This window comes from Diceros bicornis, chromosome 29 (assembly GCF_020826845.1).
Source record: "Diceros bicornis minor isolate mBicDic1 chromosome 29, mDicBic1.mat.cur, whole genome shotgun sequence".
Classification (NCBI taxonomy): Eukaryota; Metazoa; Chordata; class Mammalia; order Perissodactyla; family Rhinocerotidae; genus Diceros; species Diceros bicornis.
This window is the reverse complement of record NC_080768.1, coordinates 33,698,827-33,718,276: the sequence shown is the minus strand read 5'-3', so window position 1 is coordinate 33,718,276 and position 19,450 is coordinate 33,698,827. Positions and strand designations below refer to the sequence as shown.

General features: G+C 36.8%; 1 protein-coding gene across 1 annotated transcript in view; it reads right to left on the bottom strand.

Moving 5' to 3' along the window:
* The window catches only part of KCNU1 (potassium calcium-activated channel subfamily U member 1), a 134,223-nt gene that overhangs the window by 73,069 nt on the left and 41,704 nt on the right, over positions 1–19,450 (bottom strand). Inside the window, 5 exon segments of the mRNA XM_058524865.1 lie at positions 7,289–7,386; positions 7,523–7,612; positions 11,511–11,579; positions 11,935–12,047; positions 15,563–15,715. Of these exon segments, the coding sequence (XP_058380848.1) occupies positions 7,289–7,386; positions 7,523–7,612; positions 11,511–11,579; positions 11,935–12,047; positions 15,563–15,715 (523 nt within the window).

The window sequence follows — 19,450 nt, the reverse complement described above, 5'->3', positions numbered from 1 at the left end:
CTGAAGTTCAGAAGTCTGAAATGATTTTCACTGGGCTAAAATCAGAGTATTAGATTCCCTTCGGAGGTTCTAGGGGAGAATCCATTTCCTTGCCTTTTCTAGCTTCTAGAAGCTTCCTGTATTCCTTGCCTTGTGGCCCCTTCTCCCTCTGCAAATACAGTGGCATAACATTTTCTCTCTCTGAATCTGCTCCTATCTGCTTTCTTTAACCACAAGGCTTTTTCTCTTACGCATGTGGTTAAATCTTCTCCTTCTGCCTCCCTTTTATGAGGACCCTTGTGATTGCATTTAGACTCCACATAGATAATCCAGGATAATCTCTCCATCTCAAGATCCTTAATCTAATCACATCTGCAAAGTTCCCTTTGCCATATAAGGTAACATTCACAGGTTCCAGGGGTTAGGGTATGAATATCTTTGGGGCCATTACTTAGTCTATTACATAACACATCCAAAGATCTCAATGAGCCCCAAGTAGGACAAACGTAAAGAGACCCAGACACAGACATATTATAGTAACAATGCTGAAAGCCAAGGACAAGAAGAAAACCTTGAAAGCAGCAAGAGACAAACAAAACGTGATTTACAAGTGAAACTCAATGAGACCGACAGATGACTTCTCATCAGAAAGAATGGAGGCTGGAAGTCAGTGGGATGACATATTCAAAGTGTCCTGTAAATAAACCATCACCAACTAGTCAACCAGGAATTCTATATTCAAATTGTAAACCAAGAATTCTATATCCAGTAAAATTATCTTTCAAAAATGAAGATGAGACACCAGAAAAAATGGTGGAAGAAGGACTTCAGAATGTTTGCCCCTCCATAAAAACAAAGAATAAACTGACAAAAACTGTCAGAATCAAGTTTTTCAGACCTCTGAAAACTAACCAGCAGCAACTCAAGAAACATTTAGTTATGAAAAATGAATATATCTCAGAACAGCATGCTTTGTGGTATTTTACTTTATGCTAGCCCCATCCACAACTCCCTGGCTAATCAGTAGCCTTGAAAAATAATGCCCCATATTCCTGGTACCAGAGGGAGTAGAACAGAACTGTATTTATTTCAAAGCCTCATTTCCAAAGAAAACTCATTGTTAGACTCGTGTGGTGGTTTCCTGGATGACCCTACTTGGATGGCTTGTCTTTTTCAATATTATTTGAACTTACATAGTGCTAAAATCCTCTCCCCAGTGAGCTTTATCAAATGTTTTAATATTACAGCTTCCTGAGGCAATGGATAAAAGACAGGACAAACAATAGACTAAATAAAAGTTTAAAAGGAAAATTGAAGAATGAGTTCTCCATAGGGACTTTGAAAAACTCTGGAATATTTATACCAACACCGCACATGCTCAGGACTCCAGGACAGTGTACAGCTGTGTGCATGGTTTAACAAATACTGGGAGACTTATTGATTACAGGTATTTATTAAAATCTCTGTCCAATTATTAGCTGACCACTAAACTAACAGAATGGAGAATTCAGTGGCCACATATGACAAAGATACAGACTTTGTGGAATTAGTTCAGAAAAGTCGGTCACTAAATAAACAATGGAACCTACAACAAGCAGTAACAACAAAAAACACTGGGGAAGGGGGCAGGGAAATATGATTTTCATAATTACCACATTATACTATTTATAATGTTTAATTTTGAACAAAAAGTTATGAGACATGGAAAGAAACAAGAAAGTATTACCCATACACAGGATAAAAAGCTATCAATAGATACCATCCCTGAGGAAGCCCAGACATTGCATTTACTAGTCAGAGACTTTAAATCTATTAAAACCTTTTTTAAATATGTTCAGAGAGCTAATAGAAATTATATCTAAACAACTAAAAGGAATATGAGAATGATGTCTCACAAAACAGAGAATATCAATAAAGAGTTAAAATTATAAAAAAAAAATAAGAATAGAAATCCTGGATTTGAAGAGTATAATAAATGAAATGAAAGTTTACTAGATGAACTTAAGATCAGATTTAAGCATGCAAAAGAAAAAAATCATCCAACTCAAAGATGGGTCAATGGAGTTTATCCAGTCTGAATGGAAATAATTTAATTAAAAGATAAATAAAAATAATAGAGAAAAATCAATTAAAATGAAAGTTGGTTCTTTGAAAAGCCCAACAAAATTTACAACTATTTTCATAAGACTGGCCACAAAAATGGGAAAATACTCATGTTACTAAAATCATAAATGAATGGGAGAATATTATTACTTACCTGACAAACATAAAAATGATTATGAGGGAATACTTCTGAATACAATACTTTTTATGTGAACAAATTTGATAACATAGAGTAAATGAACAAATTCCTAGAAAGAAAAAACCACCAAAACTGTACCAAGAAGAGAAAGAAAATTTGAATAGATCTATAACAAGTAAAGATATTGAATTAATAATCAAAAAACAAAGTTAGGCCCAGATGGCTTCAACAGGTAAAATTCTATCAAAGGTTTAAAGAAGAATTAACACTAATCCTTCACAAACTTTTCCGAAATAGAGAAGAGGGAATGCTTCCCAACTCATTCTTTGGGTCCAAATTTACAATGATGGCAAAAGCAAACACAGATATCACACACAAAAAAAACCCACAAGAAACTATAGTCCAACATATCTGCTGAATATAGATGCAAACTTCCTCAACAAAATGCCAGCAAACCAAATCCAGAACGTATAAAAAGGATAGTCCACTATGATCAAATGGGATTTATCCCAGGAACACAAGGTTGGTTTAACATCTGAAAATCAATTAATATAATACACCATTTCAAGAGAACAAAGGGCATAAACCACATCCTTATCTCAAAAAAAAAAAAAGTATTTGACAAGGATCAAAAATGAAAAAAAAAAAAAAACCTCAACAATTTAAGCATAGAAGAAAACTTCCTCAAACAAATGAAAGGTATCTATGAAAAACACACAGTTAATATCATACCTAATGCTTTCTCCCTAAGGTCAGGAACAAAACAAGGATACAAGTTTTTACCACTTCTAGTCAACATTTTACTAGAGATTATTCCAGGGCAATTAGGAAAGCAAATGAAACAAAAGGCAATTAAAAAAATTAGAGCTAAGAAAATAATTCAGTAAGTTTGCAGGATACAAGATCAATATACAAAAATCAATTGTATTTCTTTACACTTACCAATGAATTATCTGAAAACAAAATCAAGAAAACAATTTCATTCACAATAGTGTTAAAAAAGAATAAAATACTTAGGAATCAATTTAACAAAAGTTGTGTAAGGTCTATTATCTGAAAATTAGAAAACATTATTGAAAAAAATTAAAGACCTAAATAGATGTAGACATCACATGTTCATGCATCAGAAGATTTACTATAGTTAAGTAGTAATATTTCCAAAATTGACCTGCAGATTCAACACAATGCCAGCCAAAATTCCCAGCTGGCTTCTTTACAGAAACTGACATGTTTATCCTAAAACTCATATGGAAATGCAAGGAACCAGCATAATCGAAACAATCTTGAAAAAGAATAACAAAGTTGGAGAATTCATATTTCCTAATTTCAAAACTTATTATAAAACTATAGCAATCAAGTCAGTGTGGTCCTGGCATAAGGCTAGACATACAGATCAATGGAATAGAACCGATATTCCAGAAATAAACCTATACCTTTACGTCCATTGTTTTTTTGTTTTTTTTTTTTTAATTTTTTGTTTATTGCAGTAACATTGGTTTGTAACATTGGTTTATAACATTGTATAAATTTCAGGTGTACATCATTATACTTCTATTTCTGCATAGATTACATCATGTTCACCACCCAAATACTAATTACAACCCATCACCACACACATGTGCCGAATTATCCCTTTCACCCTCCTCCCTCCCCTCTTCCCCTCTGGTAACCACCAATCCAATCTCTGTCTCTGTGTGTTTGTTTATTGTTGTTATTATCTACTACTTAATGAAGGAAATCATATGGTATTTGACCTTCTCCCTCTGACTTATTTCACTTTGCATAATACCCTCAATGTCCGTCCATGTTGCCACAAATGGCTGGATTTCATCGTTTCTTATGGCTGAGTAGTATTCCATTGTGTATATATACCACAGTTTCTTTATCCATTCATCCCTTGATGGGCACTTAGGTTGCTTCCAAAGGTATCAAGAATAGTCCAATGGGGAAGGAATAGTCTTTTGAACAAAATAGTGCTTAACGACTGGATATCCACATTGAAAAGAATGAAGTTGTATCCTTACCTCACACGATACACACAAATCAACTCAAAATGGGTCATAGACCTAAATGTAAGAGCTAAAAACATAAAATTCTTATAAGAAAATATTGGAGTAAATTTTCGTGACCTTAGGTTGGTCAAAGCATTCTTAGATATTCCACAAAAGCGCAAAGAACAAAAGAAAAAATACATCATTGGACTTCATCAAAATTTCAAATTTTTGTGCTTCAAATTATAGGAAGAAAATGTAAAGACAAACCACGGAATGGGAGAAAATATTTGCAAATCTGATAAGGGACATGTATCTAGAATACATAAAGACCTTATACAACTCAATAATAGAAAGACAATAACCCAATTTAAAAATGGGCAAAAGATCTGAATAGCTATTTCTTCAAAGAAGATATACAAATGGCCAATAAGATCCTCATGAAAAGATGCTCAACATCATTAACCATTAGGGAAATTCAAATTAAAACCACAATAAGATGCCACGTTACACCCACTAGGATGACTATTATTTTGTTTATTTATTTATTTATTTTATTATTATTATTATTTTTGTGTGTATGAGGAAGATTAGCCCTGAGCTAACATCCATTGCCAATCTTTCTCTTTTTTTCTTTTGCTGAGGAAGATTGGCCCTGGGCTAACATCCATGCCCATCTTCCTCTACTTTATATGTGGGATGCCTGCCATGGTATGGCTTGATAAGCGGTGTGTAGGTCAGCGCCTGGGATCCGAACCTGCGAACCCCACCCTGCCAAAGTGGAGCATGTGAATTTAACCACTACTCCACCAGGCTGGCCCCAAGATGGCTATTATTTTAAAAAAAGGAAAATAAGTATCAGTTGGGATGTGGAGAAATTGCAACTCTTGTGCATTGCTGGTGGGCATGTAAAATGATGCAGCTGCTGAGGAAAATGGTATGGCAGGTCCTCAAAAAGTTAAATGTTGAATTAATATTTGAATTAGCAATACTACTTCCAGATATATACACAAAAAATTGAAAGCAAGAACTCATATATCTGTGCACCAATATTCATAGAAAGATTATCTACAATATCCAAAAGGTGGAAATAATCCAAATGTTCATCAACAGATGAATGAATAAACAAAATGAAGTATATCCCCACAACAGAATATTATTCAGCCATAAAAAGGAATGAGGTATTGATACATGCTACAACTTTGCTAAGTAAAATTTGCCAGACATAAAAGGCCACACACTATGATTTCCTTTTTATGAAATGTCCAGAACAGGCAAATCTCTAGAGACAGAAAGTAGACTAGTGGTTTCTAGGGATGTGGGTAGACGAGAATGGGGAGTGACTGCTATTGAGTATGGAGTTTCTTTTTGAGGTACAGAAAATGTTCTAAAATTGATTGTGGGGATAGTCACACAAATCTGTTTACATACTAAAACACAGTGAATTATTGTACACTTTAAATGAATATGGTATTTATTTCATGATATTTGCATTATATCTTGATAAAGCTATTATAAAAAAATGACACAGCCTGAGAAAGGACCCAGTCCCCCCAACCCAACACACACACTAGTGTTTCAGGTTGGTGAGGGGTAGCTAGGCAGGAAAATATGATAGTTTTATGGTGTGCAAGGGGAAAAAACGAGAGAGGTGCTTCCGTTCCATATGGATTCTTAGTGGAGTGCACTTGGAAGAGTGTTTAGTAACAACACACGATGACTACAGAAAAAGAGACCTGGCAGCACGTGTGTTTAAGCAGGGAGAAGGCTTGAGAGGGCACCCACCTAGGTTCCCACATCTTGACATACATACATACATGAGGAGATTGAAAAATCCCAAACAGCAGAGAGACCAAAATAATAAATGGAATTAAAAGACTAGGAATATGGGAAAAGGGGCTATGCAGACCTCAAGACCAGAGGGTATGGCAGGGACAACGGATTTCAGTAACAAATGACAGAAAGTGACCCAAAGCTAGAGGAACAGAGTCACTGGTTGTCACAGAAACTGACACAGATGGAAGGGAATGAGGCATCTTAGGAACCAGTCAGGACTTGCACTAAAGGATACCTTGCTGTCCACTACAAGAACAACCATGATGTTAAGCAAGTTTACTCCTGCATTTAAATAGATTACTATGAATAAGGAGAGGATAAGGACCTTAGAGATATGAATAGTCCTGATAGGAAGTTCAAATTTCAACTTGATTAAGTTTAAATGCTGAAACACTGGGGTTTTACCCGAAGAATCTTAATGTACCTGAAAGAGATTTAGTTTTAAACCAGAAGGGACCAAGTTATCACAAATGCTTGAGATTAATTTTTCTTTTCCTGCTATTGAGTAGAAAGGGTTGTTGGTGAGCTATTGAGTTCAATTAGAGAAAAGAGAGAAAGTTACATTTCCTCATCACTGTGTCAGAATGAGTAAATTTTAAACTCCCTGCAATCCATTAAGGAAACAGAGTACTTAAGGAATAGTAATGTTCCCAACACTAAAAGAAATGATAATTATGTGATGCAATAGAGGTGTTAGCTAAGGCTACAGTGGCAATCATACTGCAATATAAATGTATCAAATCAATATGTTGTACACCTTAAACTTATACAATGTTGTACGTCAAATATATCTCAATAAAATATTTAATTTTAACAGAAAGGACTGGTCATGAGGTGGTATCCTCATGGCCAACCAAGCAATCAGATGGAGGCTGAACTCTCAGACTGAAGTTGGGAAGACCAGTGTGATGTAGTGAAAAAGCAATGAGCTGAAAGTCAGCATGCCTGGGACTGAGTTGGCCAGGGCCTCCCTTTGGCTCTGTGACTTTGGACAGCATCACTGAATCTCTTTTGGAACTCATCCATCTGGCCTGTGAAGGGGTTGAACTAGATAACTAGTAAAGTTTCTTCTAGCTCTAGAAGACTGATTCTCAGGTCTTGTATGCCCAGTGGGGAAATGTCTGCCACTTCTTGGCCAAGTTCAAATGGGCATTGTCTTTTAAGAGATGGAACATCTCGTTGTTCCTTGGTCATGCCCCCAGAAGCTGGGCTGAGGACAGCCGGATATGAAGTGCAGTACCTGCGTTGTGTTGATGGCTCTTGTGTTTGCAGCTACATTTTCCAATTAGCTCAGGAGTATAAACATCACTGTGACAGGTAGCACAGTAAAAGAAGGCTCTGGACAAAGAAGACAAATCAAGAATGACTTATGTGAGGCTTAACACGGAGGAAGCACAGTGCTGACTCAGTCTGCCTGCCATTAAGTTGCATTTGCTTTAGACTTTCTCCCCATAAAGTAATAAAAAAAAATTACCTTCTGACTTCCTTTGCAGATTCAGCAATAAAAAACCCTAATGTGTTCTTACGCAGCTTAACTTGTGCAGGTGGGTTTAGTACCAGACCACTGGAAACAGAAAATAAAAAGACAGTAATTTTTCCCTCCACTTTCTGTGGCAATATTTGGAGTTTCATTCTGTCATTACCAATGGATTCTCTATGCTGAAGGGTTAATAGGACTCAATCCCCTTTTACTGTCAAACACAGTAGAAAATGTGAATTTGACTATATTTAATTCTCTGTTTCCTTGCTGCTAAATATGCTGAGGGGAGCATGTCACAACATGATTGCTTAGCTGCATACACAGCTGCGCTAAGGGTAAGCTCCTCTCTGGACTGTGTCCTGAATCTGGGATGGTCAATCCAACTCAGCTGCATGAAGCCTAGTTAATTTAGGCTATCCAATGCCAGACCGGCCAAGGTCACACAGTTGCTAGTCTTATGGTCATAGTAGTAGTGTTCATCCTTAGGCTACTTACCCTTTAAAATTAAATTACACCTACTTAACCAGCTGGATTCAAAAGTTCCTTTTGTTTGCCTGTACCATTTTTGAACTTGTATATTTCTTTTGACTTCATTTTTGTCTATCTTGACTGCAAGATTTTTGAGAGCAGGAGCCACATGAATTGTTCCTATTTCTACATTACTTGAACATTTTGATTTTCTATTTTCTTATGGTTTGTGTGTTTGAAAATGCTGTCTTATAAATTTCATCCATGATACTCCTTAATGCAGAACTCCATTACTCTTTACTTCACAGATGCCTATTTGAGTTCTATATGAGTTCCTCACATTTGTCCTTAACGTTTGTCAGGATCTCTCATTTTTATTTCCTTGAATTCAGACCTCTGGTATGGTAAGGTCTTGTAACCCCATAACTCCCCTCACTTCATTTGGGCATGGTATGAAAATACCCCTTTCCTCCTTTAAAACACACTCCTCCTTTTATAGTCATGTTAAAGAGGTCAAGTCTTCATTTTGGTGAGGCTTATTCTGCTATTAGGGTACTCCAAAGTAACTTGCAAGTGTTAGAGCCTTACAAAAATAAAAAGGCTTGCACAACAAAAGCTCTTGAGCCTAATGTCAAGAGTAGAAAGATGCTAAATAGCTGTGTTCGGGTAGATTATTACCTGAGACATTGAATGGCATTTTTTGAATACATTTGAATAGAATTTATTGAACTGACTGATATTAATGAGTGGAATAATTGCTTTTGACTTTGGAAGAGAAAGAGCATGGATTTGTGCCCTCCCCGACCCATAAATATCATTGGTTGATGTTCACTAGTTAGCAAGCATATGCTTAGTTTTATCTTCATATCTCCTTTTCTATTTTTTTTAAGAGAGGGTCCTCTGGGGCCGGCCCCGTGGCTTAGCGGTTAAGTGCGCGTGCTCCGCTACTGGCGGCCCTGGTTCGGATCTCGGGCGCTCACCGACGCACCGCTTCTCCGGCCATGCTGAGGCCACGTCCCACATACAGCAACTAGAAGGATGTGCAGCTATGACAGACAACTATCTACTGGGGCTTTGGGGGAAAAAATCAATAAAAAAAAAAATTAAAAAAAAAAAAGGAATGGGAACTTTCTCTTAAAAAAAAAAAAGAGAGGGTCCTCTAACTCATGTTAAATATTTAGTTATGAAGATTCTATCATTATAACATCTCTGGTTGCATTTGAAAGAAGAGATGAATTTCTTTTGAAGATTTTCCCACACTGGCATTATTGCTTGATGTCCTCTTCATGAATCACGGCCAGTTGCTCTATTAGAGAATGTCTGCCACTGGAACAAAGCCAAAACATTTTCTGACTCGGGTCAGATCCAGCTTTATCTCTTAGCAGGCAACAAATTATTCCCTAAGACAAATCCTTATGATTATCCAGGGCCTTTGCAAGTCTAAGAGTCTATTCAAGTGTATCAATTATAAGAGAAAATAAAAGGTGAGAAATCATAGGTTTTCCCCAGTTTTTCAATCTACTTGCCTAAAGCCCGGCCATCAAGATGCCCTATTTTCCTTCCATTTAGAGTGGCTGTGGTGGATTTAGCACAGCTTGGTGATCAGAAGCACGGCCACTGAAGCAAGGTTGAGTTCAGATTCTAGCTCTGCCACTTGAGAGTGGTGTGAGCTTGGGAAAATTATTGAACCTTTCTGGGCCTCAGCTTCCTCCTCTGCAAAGTGGAACTAATAATTGCACCCATCTCACAGCATTGTTGTGAGGATTCAAGAGTTAATATAAGTAAGATGCTAATAGCACTGTTGGTCATGAACTAGCAATCACGTAAGAGACTGCAATTATCAATATTTTGCCACATCAGTATTTAATCCTTTTGATTCACCTGACTTTTCGATGAGAAACCAAAGTTAAATCTATGTTGGAGCAGGTTCCTCTTTCGTTGGGGGTAGATGTGTGCTAGGTAGTAAATAGCAGCAGGACATCTTGAATATATGTGGAAATTAGCTGCTTAGTAAATATTCATGTTTCCTGTCTACAATGTCCTATTCGTCATCCTAATAAAGTTTTCAGAAAACTAGGATGTTAGAGTTGGAAAGGATCTTAAGAGCATTTGTTTAAACCAGTAGTTTCCAAATGCCAGTGAATAAATTGTCTATATCATGGGGACTTAAAAAATTCTCGGACCCCCCACTCTTGCAGATTTTGATTTGTAAAGTTCAGAAGTGGGGTTTTGGGATCTATATGTCTTTAAAACTGTGCAAATAAGTCTGATGCATAGCCAAAGACATTAAAACTTGATCAAGTTTTGGGCTAGTCTGAAACCCTAATTGCCTGGCTTATGATTCTAAGACTCTATCCTTTTTACCATGACCTCTCTCCAATAGAAAGGCCATTTGTGCATAGGTTTAGATATTGAGGTTTTCTTGAGCATGGCAGGATTGCTAAACAGAATTTAGCCAGCCAGACCATACTATTCATTATTCTCTCCCTAATGACTTGCTTTATACACTACTCCACTGATTTCTTATGGCCAGATCTTCTGCTTCCTTTCTACTTAGACATATCTTTTCTTCGTTCCAATATTTCATACAAAATCATTCTTTGCAGTCCATCAGATATCATTCAAAATTATTTAATTTTGACTATTTGTCTATAATTCTAAGGTTCCTGGTAATGTCAGTTTTAGAGCTGGATGGGGTCTTAGGTATTAATTAACATGACTTCCTCATTTTACATATGATGAACACTTCTCCAAGACCACAAGACTAGCAAATCATAATCAGGATCAGAATCCAGTTTGTTGATTCCAATTTAATTCAAGTTAGTTTTCCACTAAAAAACACTCATAAGCCTTTTTAGTTCCCCATCCTATTTAAGCCTCCACTTTTTCTTATTTTTCAGCATCTTATATCTCTATATCATTGTGGCTGATTCCCTTTCTGTTTGCCTTGGATTTTCTTTTTTATTATACAATAACTTCTCTTACTTCTCGTATTATCCATTATGGGTTCTCAGGAAATGCTGGTGGCCTGATAATGTTACCTCTTTCCTTCATCTATCCAGCATCTTATCAACAGCAAACTTTGTCTAGTAGGCCAATCAAATTCTTATTTTGCCATACTTTGCAGATTTGATTCTAAGACTAGAGTTTGTGGGGACATTTTTTATCACAAATCATTCTATTTCATACTATTGTTTCACGGTTAAGACTTGCAAGATCTGGTAATATATTAAGAAGAACACATCTAAGAAAGTGGCCATTTCTTCTCTCCCCTGCTCATGAGAGAGAATTGGGGCAGAGCCATAGGAAAAAGGTCTGTCCACACACTAGGGTAACCATTCTAACCCCAATCATTAGGGACAGTACTAACTGCACCAGAGCAGCCTGGGTGACCAATAGGCTGGCTCTCAACAAGTGGCAAAATGCTTAGTTATGGCTGTATTTTTGGAAAAGTCTTAATCATAAAGATTCTCTTAAAAAAAAAAAAAGAAAAGATTTGAAAGTTCATTGGTACCAGTAACCGTGAATCGTGGGTTTGTGTTGGATGGCTATCAGCATGAGGTGCATCTTCACAAAGCAGAGCCTGGGAAAGAAGACAAGTAGTTGTGAGGAAAGAGAGGACAGCAGGGCACTAGTTCACAATAGTATGACTAACACTTCGTGCTGTGCGCCTGGGAGAGCACCAACACCTCAGCAGAGGAAGGGGCTCCTAAGTATAGAATGTTCACTTGTAAGTGAATCTACCCTGAAGTAACTCATAGCCAGCGTGTCAACTGGGACAGAGATGAAATTGTCCCACGTAGACTGTAAACTCTCAGACTTATCCGTTCTTATGTCTTCAATGTTTGTTGTGGGGCCTGGCTTACAGTGAGCCCTCAAGAACATTGTTGAAGAATATGGTTGCATGAAGAATGAGGAAAGTATTTCTCTTAACTTACCGGGAAACTTCAGGAAAACTCATTCCAGCAAAGTCATCAGAGAGACGTTGAGTCAGGATTTTGTTCTTCAGGCCACTTAAGAAATATTTTTGCCATGGTTGTCTAGGACAAACCTGGAATACACAACCATGCTACATGAAGCACAATAACATGGAATATAGAATGTTATAATTCAACTTGTATGTTCTGCTAAGCAGCAAACCAGTACCTATTACACTTAGGTCATAGAAAGGAGATTTGTCCTATGCTTAACTGGAAAAATGTCAAAGGGAGAACTAAGACATACATTTCAACTATTTGCACTTGAGAGTTCAGAATGAAGTGGAAGCATCATGACTTAGTTTCTTCCCAGATGGCATCCAAGACTCTTTGCTGGAAATTACAATGCTTGTCCTAATAATTTCATCAAAGTAAACTGGTTTTTGGGTCAGTAACAATATGATGGGAAGAATATGTGGAATCTAAGTTATCTCTCTCTAGATATGACTCTTTTTTTAACATATTAGTTTTGGTTTTTTATTTTATTTTATTTTATTTTTTGTGAGGAAGATTGGCCCTGAGCTAACATCTGCCAATCCTCCTCTTTTTGCTGAGGAAGACCGGCCCTGGGCTAACGTCCATGCCCATCTTCCTCTACTTTATATGGGACGCCGCCACAGCATGGCTTGACAAGCGGTGCGTCGGTGCGCACCCAGGATCCGAACAGGCGAACCCGGGCTGCCGCAGCGGAGCACACTCACTTAACCACTTGCAACACCAGGCTGGCCCCCTAGTTTTGGTTTTTCAAACGTATTAGTTTTCTGCTAACATATACCACAAAGAAAAATATATTCATGGCTTCTGCCCAGGATTAGAACCCTTCATAGGATCAAATGAACTCAAAGAGTCATCCTAATCAATGGAAATAATAATGTAAAAATCAAGGGCAGCAGTAGGTTTCTAGAGAAATGGGAGATATGAAGGGATAAGGCTATCTCTCAGAAAGGTTAAAAGCAGCCTGAGGGGGTTGGGGGCTATTGGTTAACTCATCTTTGACATCTGTGTAAGATCTCCTGGAATTTTGTTATATTTACCTCCTCCTCATCCTCCCCCACCTGCTGCCATCAGAATCACCACCAACTGCTCTGACATGGCAGGACAGGAGCCTTTAAGCCCAGAATCTCAGATGAACATCAAGAATTTCTATAAACTCTGAAACACTGTAGCTGTGGAGAGTTAAGGCCATTTCAATAATACTCCTCAGATGGCCGTCTTGTGGTTTAGGAAAAACAAAACAAAAACAAACACGCAAACAAAAAATTCTGCCTTGCTAAATAGGACCACTTATTTCAGGCAATCCAGGCACACCCCATCCCCTTCCCAAGATTCAGCTGAATCCTCTGCTTTTTCTCACTTTCTTAAATTCCTCTGTTGAGGAGGTCTCATCTCACTGGGCAGTTCATACCACTATTTAAGTCCCCATTACCAAAGAATTTGGCTTGGAGCTTCTAATCTAAATGTTTCAGTTTTTGAAAGAGGGTAAAATATGATGACCATGGAGATGGAGAAGACTTCTTGAGTTTTTAAAAGATCAGAAAGGGAAGCAGGAAGACAAGATGGATTTAGGATTTGGATAGTAGAATCAGGGAGCTCAAGTAAACCAGTTGGATTAGATCTAATCTAAGTTTAAGTTCAAGGCAATGCTCCGTGCCTAGAACCAACTAAAAATGCTCTTTGGACCACAATTTCTCATCATATAATCAATAGTCAAAACACATGGCATTGATCAAAAGCCTCCTAATCTGAGTACTCAGAAGTTTTACAAATATCAACTCAATACTTGAGAAAATCAGGTTATGAGATTAATAACTCTCATTTTATAGATGCAGACACTGACAGTCAGAGAAAGTAAGTGCCTAATTGAAAAAAAAACAAGATATGACACTGGAGTCCTGGCCATTAAATGCAAGTTAATAGTTCATTACAGAATCTAAAGCACGAGAGCAAAGTACAGTGTTAAAAAATCTTAACCTCACTGGCCAGTTTAGGATTTCTGAAAGCAGGTTTCAGACTCCGCTTCCAAAAAAAAAAAGAAAAAATTATCGCGACAATAAATCTCTCTCAATTCCTGTATTCCAAAAGCCATCATATGACAAATATTGACAGGTGACCATCCTCAGTGAGGAGGTTATAACTTTAGATTAAAAAAAAAAGAAAAACATAATAGAGCTGGTTTTACATCTCTACCTTCTATCCTTCCATGGAAGAGATAAAGTCTTCATATGAAGTTATCATTCTATTTATTTTCTCCAGCCATGGAGATTAAAATCACAATCGTCACAACAGATATGGCAGTTAACTTCCACTTTCTAAGCATACAACACAGGCAAAGACAATTTCCTTACAAGCCATTTCCTAGGCCAGCCACACATAGTGACCACTAAGTGAAGGCTAAAGCATGTTCACTGTAGCAGCATCAGGGCTCTTCCCCAGTGCCTGATGGTCATTTCTATTTATCTGTATATGGTATCTCCTCACACTCACAGAAGGAATTGTAGAAGAAGTCTGTGTTTTCCAGTTAGCATTTTGCTGGCCAGAGTATCTTTCATGTCTTTTGCTTTTCCTTAGCACCAGGGAGGGAACCAGAGAAGATATAAATTTTTTTTGAATCTACTAAACAAAGGAGATGAAGTGCAAAGAGAGGCCAAGAGGGAACCTGCATATAAGAAAAGGCAAATGTGGACTCGTAATTAAATGGAAAGAAAAGTCACTCCCTGGAGAGGCTTTGGACAAAAGAGTACCAGGCCCAGCTGAGGGTTAGAACACATTTCCTGGAGCATTTCATGGGAACGGCATTTGGAAGGTTGTTCTTTGTGCTGTGGTAGTTCATCCCAATAGACCCCTTATTTTCTATCTCAGACAAAGGCATCGAAGAACCTGATGTGGGAGATTGTGAATAGACACCCAACAAATAGGGCACAGCGCTAAGACCACAGGTCAGACCATTCTACCTCTGCTACTCACTAACTAACTACACAATCAAGTTAGTTAGCTTCACTGACCCATTCCTGGGACACTACCTTGGAATATTACTGATGAGAAACATATTTAAAATGCATAACACATAGTAGGAATCCAATATGGGGTCACTATTTTTATTACTGCCTGGATTGTCCCAAAAATAACCTGGAAAATTAGATTTTAATTATCATTTGTATTATCATTTCTATTTGATGAATTACTTATTATTATGTCAATTATTTTGTATTTAATGTGTATTTAAATATACGACCTCAACTAATATTATAACCTTTATTTATATTTCTACTTTCAATAACCCAAAGTGCTTATACTTTTATGAGTACATTTACATTCATAACATAGTGGGCTGCAGGTAGGAAGCAGAATTATGATTTCTGTTTTGCAGATAAATATTCTTAGGCAGGAATAAGATAAATACCTTCCTCAAGGTCAATGCAGCACCTGAGACTTTCATCTAGCTCTCTCAAACCTTTCCCAGCTCAAGCAGTAGTCAAATCTCATTTCTTGGGGTCTTCTTGCTTTCCTCAATTTTTATTTTCTATTTCTGACCCTAACATGTGAGGATATGGGGATAGAGCCAAGATTCGACATCAATTTACAAGGTTACCTTTTTGTTTTGCTCAACAAATAGAGACGTTAGAAAGGTGCACAAGCCTGGCACCAAACAGCCTTGGGCGATAAATCCAAGCTTTAATTCAGCAAAGCAGATGATGTTGTCCCCAGTACTCCAGTTCCAGCTGGGAATCTTCGGCAGAAAAACCTGTTTCATGGTAGCAAGTAGGTCAAGCATTAGGAATAAATATGCCTCAAGAATGTTCTTTCTGGATGGATGTCTTTCTTTCATTTAATTTACTTGAAAACACTTATGGTGCCCAGGTGAGTGAAAGTGAAAAGAACAAAGTCAGCATTTAAAAGTGGTTAGTGGTAACCATCAATCTGTTGTCTGTGTCTACGTGTTTGTTGTTTTATCTTCCACATATGAGTGAAATCATACAGTATTTATCTCGCTCTGTCTGACTTATTAGCATAATACCCTTAAGGTCCATTCACATTGTCATAATGTACACCTGAAATTTGTATGTTATGAACCAAAATTACTTCAACTAAAAAAAAAAAAAAGTGGTTAGCTGTCAACTTTTCCCACTTTTTAAAACAAAAATAGGGCCGGCCCCATGGCTTGGCGGTTAAGTGCGTGCGCTCCGCTACTGGAGGCCCAGGTTCGGATGCCAGGCGAGCACGACACACCGATCTCCGGCCGTGCTGAGGCCGTGTCCCACATACAGCAACTAGAAGGATGTGCAACTATGACATACAACTATCTACTGGGGCTTTGGGGGAAAAAAAAAAAGGAGGAGGATTGGCAATAAATGTTAGCTCAGAGCTGGTCTTCCTCAGCAAAAAGAGGAGGATTAGCACGGATGTTAGCTCAGGGCTGATCTTCCTCACACACACAAAAAAATAAATAAATAAATAAAAATAAAAAATAAAAATAAAGCAGTGTGGCTTTGAATACATTTTAAAAATAAAAAATAAAAAAAAAATAGCTAGAGTTGCAAACTCAGGTGAAATGGCTTAGACCTCTAATTCTACTCCAAATTTCAATCTTTTTGTTTGTTGGTTTGTTTTGTCGAGATATAATTGCCATATAACATTATATTAACTTCATGTGTACAACATAATGATTCGATGTTTCTATGTATTGTGAAATGATCACCACAATAAGCCTAGTTAGCATCCACTTGCACAGTAATTACAAATTCTTTTTCTTGTGATGAGAACTTTTAAGATCTACTGTTTTAGCAACTTTTAAATATACAATACAGTATTATTAACTATAGTCATCATGCTGTACATTACATCCTCAGGACTTATTTATTTTATACATATTTATTTTATGTGGAAGTTAGTACCTTTTGACCCCCATCACCCATTTCCCCCACCCCCATCTGTGACAACCACCAATCTGTTCTAAGTATCTATGAGTTCTGCTTGCTTTTTTTTTATTCCACATATAAACGAGATCTTATATGGTATTTGTCTTTCTCTGTCTGACTTATTTTTCTTAGCATAATGCCCTCAAGGTCCATCCATGTTGTTGCAAATGGCAAGATTTCATTCTTTTTTATGGCTGAATAATATTCCATACACAAATACACCACATTTTCATTATCCATTCATCCATTGATGGACACTTAGGTTGTTTCTATGTCTCGGCTATTGTAAATAATGCTGCAATGAACATAAGGATTCATACATCTTTCTGAGTTGGTGTTTTCATTTTCTTTAGATAAATACCCATAAGTGGAATTGCTGGATCATATGGTTCTTCTATTTTTAATTTTTTGAGGAAACTCCATACTGATTTCCATAGTGGCTGCACCAATTTACAATCCCACCAACAGTGCACAAGGATTTTCTTTTCTCCACATCCTCACCAACACTTATTATTCCTTGTCTTTTTGATAATAGCCATTCTAACAGATGTAAAGTGATATCTCACTGTGGTTTTAATTTGCATTTCCCTGACGATTAGTGATGTTGAGCACTGTTTCATATATCTGTTGGCCATCTGTGTGTGTTCTTTGGAAAAATGTCTATTCAGATCCTCTGCCCATTTTTTAATTGGATTGTTTGTTTTTTCATTATTGAGTTACATGAATTCTTCATATATTTTGGATATTAACCCTTTATCACATATATGATTTGCAAATATTTTCTCTCATTTGGTATGTTCCCTTCTCATTTTGTTGATGGTTTCCTTTGCTGTGCAGAAGCTATTTAGTTTGATGTAGTCCTTCTTGTTTTATTTTTGCTTTTGATGCCATTGCTTTTGGTGCTAAATCCAAAAAATCATCACCAACACTCATGTCAAGCTTACTAACTATGTTTTCTTCAATGAGTTTTATGGTTTTGGGTCTTATATTCAAGTCTTTAATCCTTGAGTCAATTTTTGTGTGTGGTCTAATATAGTGGTCCTGTTCCATTCTTTTGCAAGTGGCTGCCCATTTTTCCCAGCACCATTTATTGAAGAGGCTGTGTTTTCCCTATTCTATATTTTTGACTCCTTTGTCATGAATTAATTGACCATATATCCGTGGGTTTATTTCTGGGCTCTCCATTCTGTTCCACTGATCTATGTGTCTGTTTTTATGCCACTACCATACAGTTTTTATTACTATAGCTTTGTAATATAGTCTGAAATTAGGAAGCATGATGCCTCCAGCTTTGTTCTTCTTTCTCAGATAGTTTTGGCTATTTTGGCGTCTTTTGTGGTTCCATACAAATTTTAGGATTCTTTATTCTATTTATGTGAAAAGTGCCATTGGAATTTTGATACAGATTTCACTGAATTTGTAGATTGTTTTGGGTAATATGGACATTTTAACAATATTAATTATTCTAATCCATGAGCATGTAATATCTTTCCATTTATTTGTGTCTTCTTCAATTTCTTTTATCAATGTCTTATAGTTTTCATTGTGTAGGTCTCTTGCCTCCTTGGCTAAATTTATTCCTAGGTATTTTATTCTTTTTGATGCAATTATAAATATGATTGCTTTATTAATTTTTATTTCTGATAGTTGGTTATTAATGTACAGAAACACAACAGACTTTTGTATATTGATTTTGTATCCTGCAACTTTACTGAATTCATTTATTAGTTCTAACAGGTTTTTGGTGGAATCTTTAATGTTTTCTATACATAATATCATGCCATCTGCAAATAGTGACAGTTTTATTTCTTCCTTTCCATTCCAGATGCATTTTTTTTCTTTTTCTTGCTTAATTGCTCTGGCTAGGACTTCCAATACTATGTTGAATAAATATGGTGGGAGTGGGCATCCTTGACTTGTTCCTGATCTTAGAGGAAAAGATGTCAGTTTTTCACCATGGAGTATGAAGCTAGCTATGGGCTTGTCATATATGACCTTTAATATGCTAAGGTACATTCCCTCTAACCCCACTTTGTTGAGTTATTATCATAAATGGATGTTGAATTTTGTCAAATGCTTTTCCTGCATCTATTGAGACGATCATATGAATTTTATCCTTCATTTTGTTAATGTGGTGTATCCCATTGATTGATTTGTGGATATTAAACCATCCTTGTATCACTAGAATAAATCCCACTTGATCATGGTATGATCCTTGTAATGTACTGTTGAATTTGGTTTGCTAATATTTCATTGAGGACTTTTGCATCTATGTTCATCAGGGATATTGTCCTCTAATTTCCTTTTCTTGTGGCATCCTTGTCTGGTTTTGGTATCAGGGTAATGCTGGCCTCATAAAATGAGTTTGGAAGGGTTCCTTCCTCTTCCATTTTTTTGAAAGATTTTAGAAGGATTGGTATTAACTCTTCTTTAAATGTTGGGAAGAATTCACCAGTGAAGCCATCTGGCCCTCGACTTTTGTTTGTTGGGAAGTTTTTGATTACTGATTCAATGTCCTTACCAGTAATTGGTCTGTTCAGATTTTCTATTTCTTTATTGTT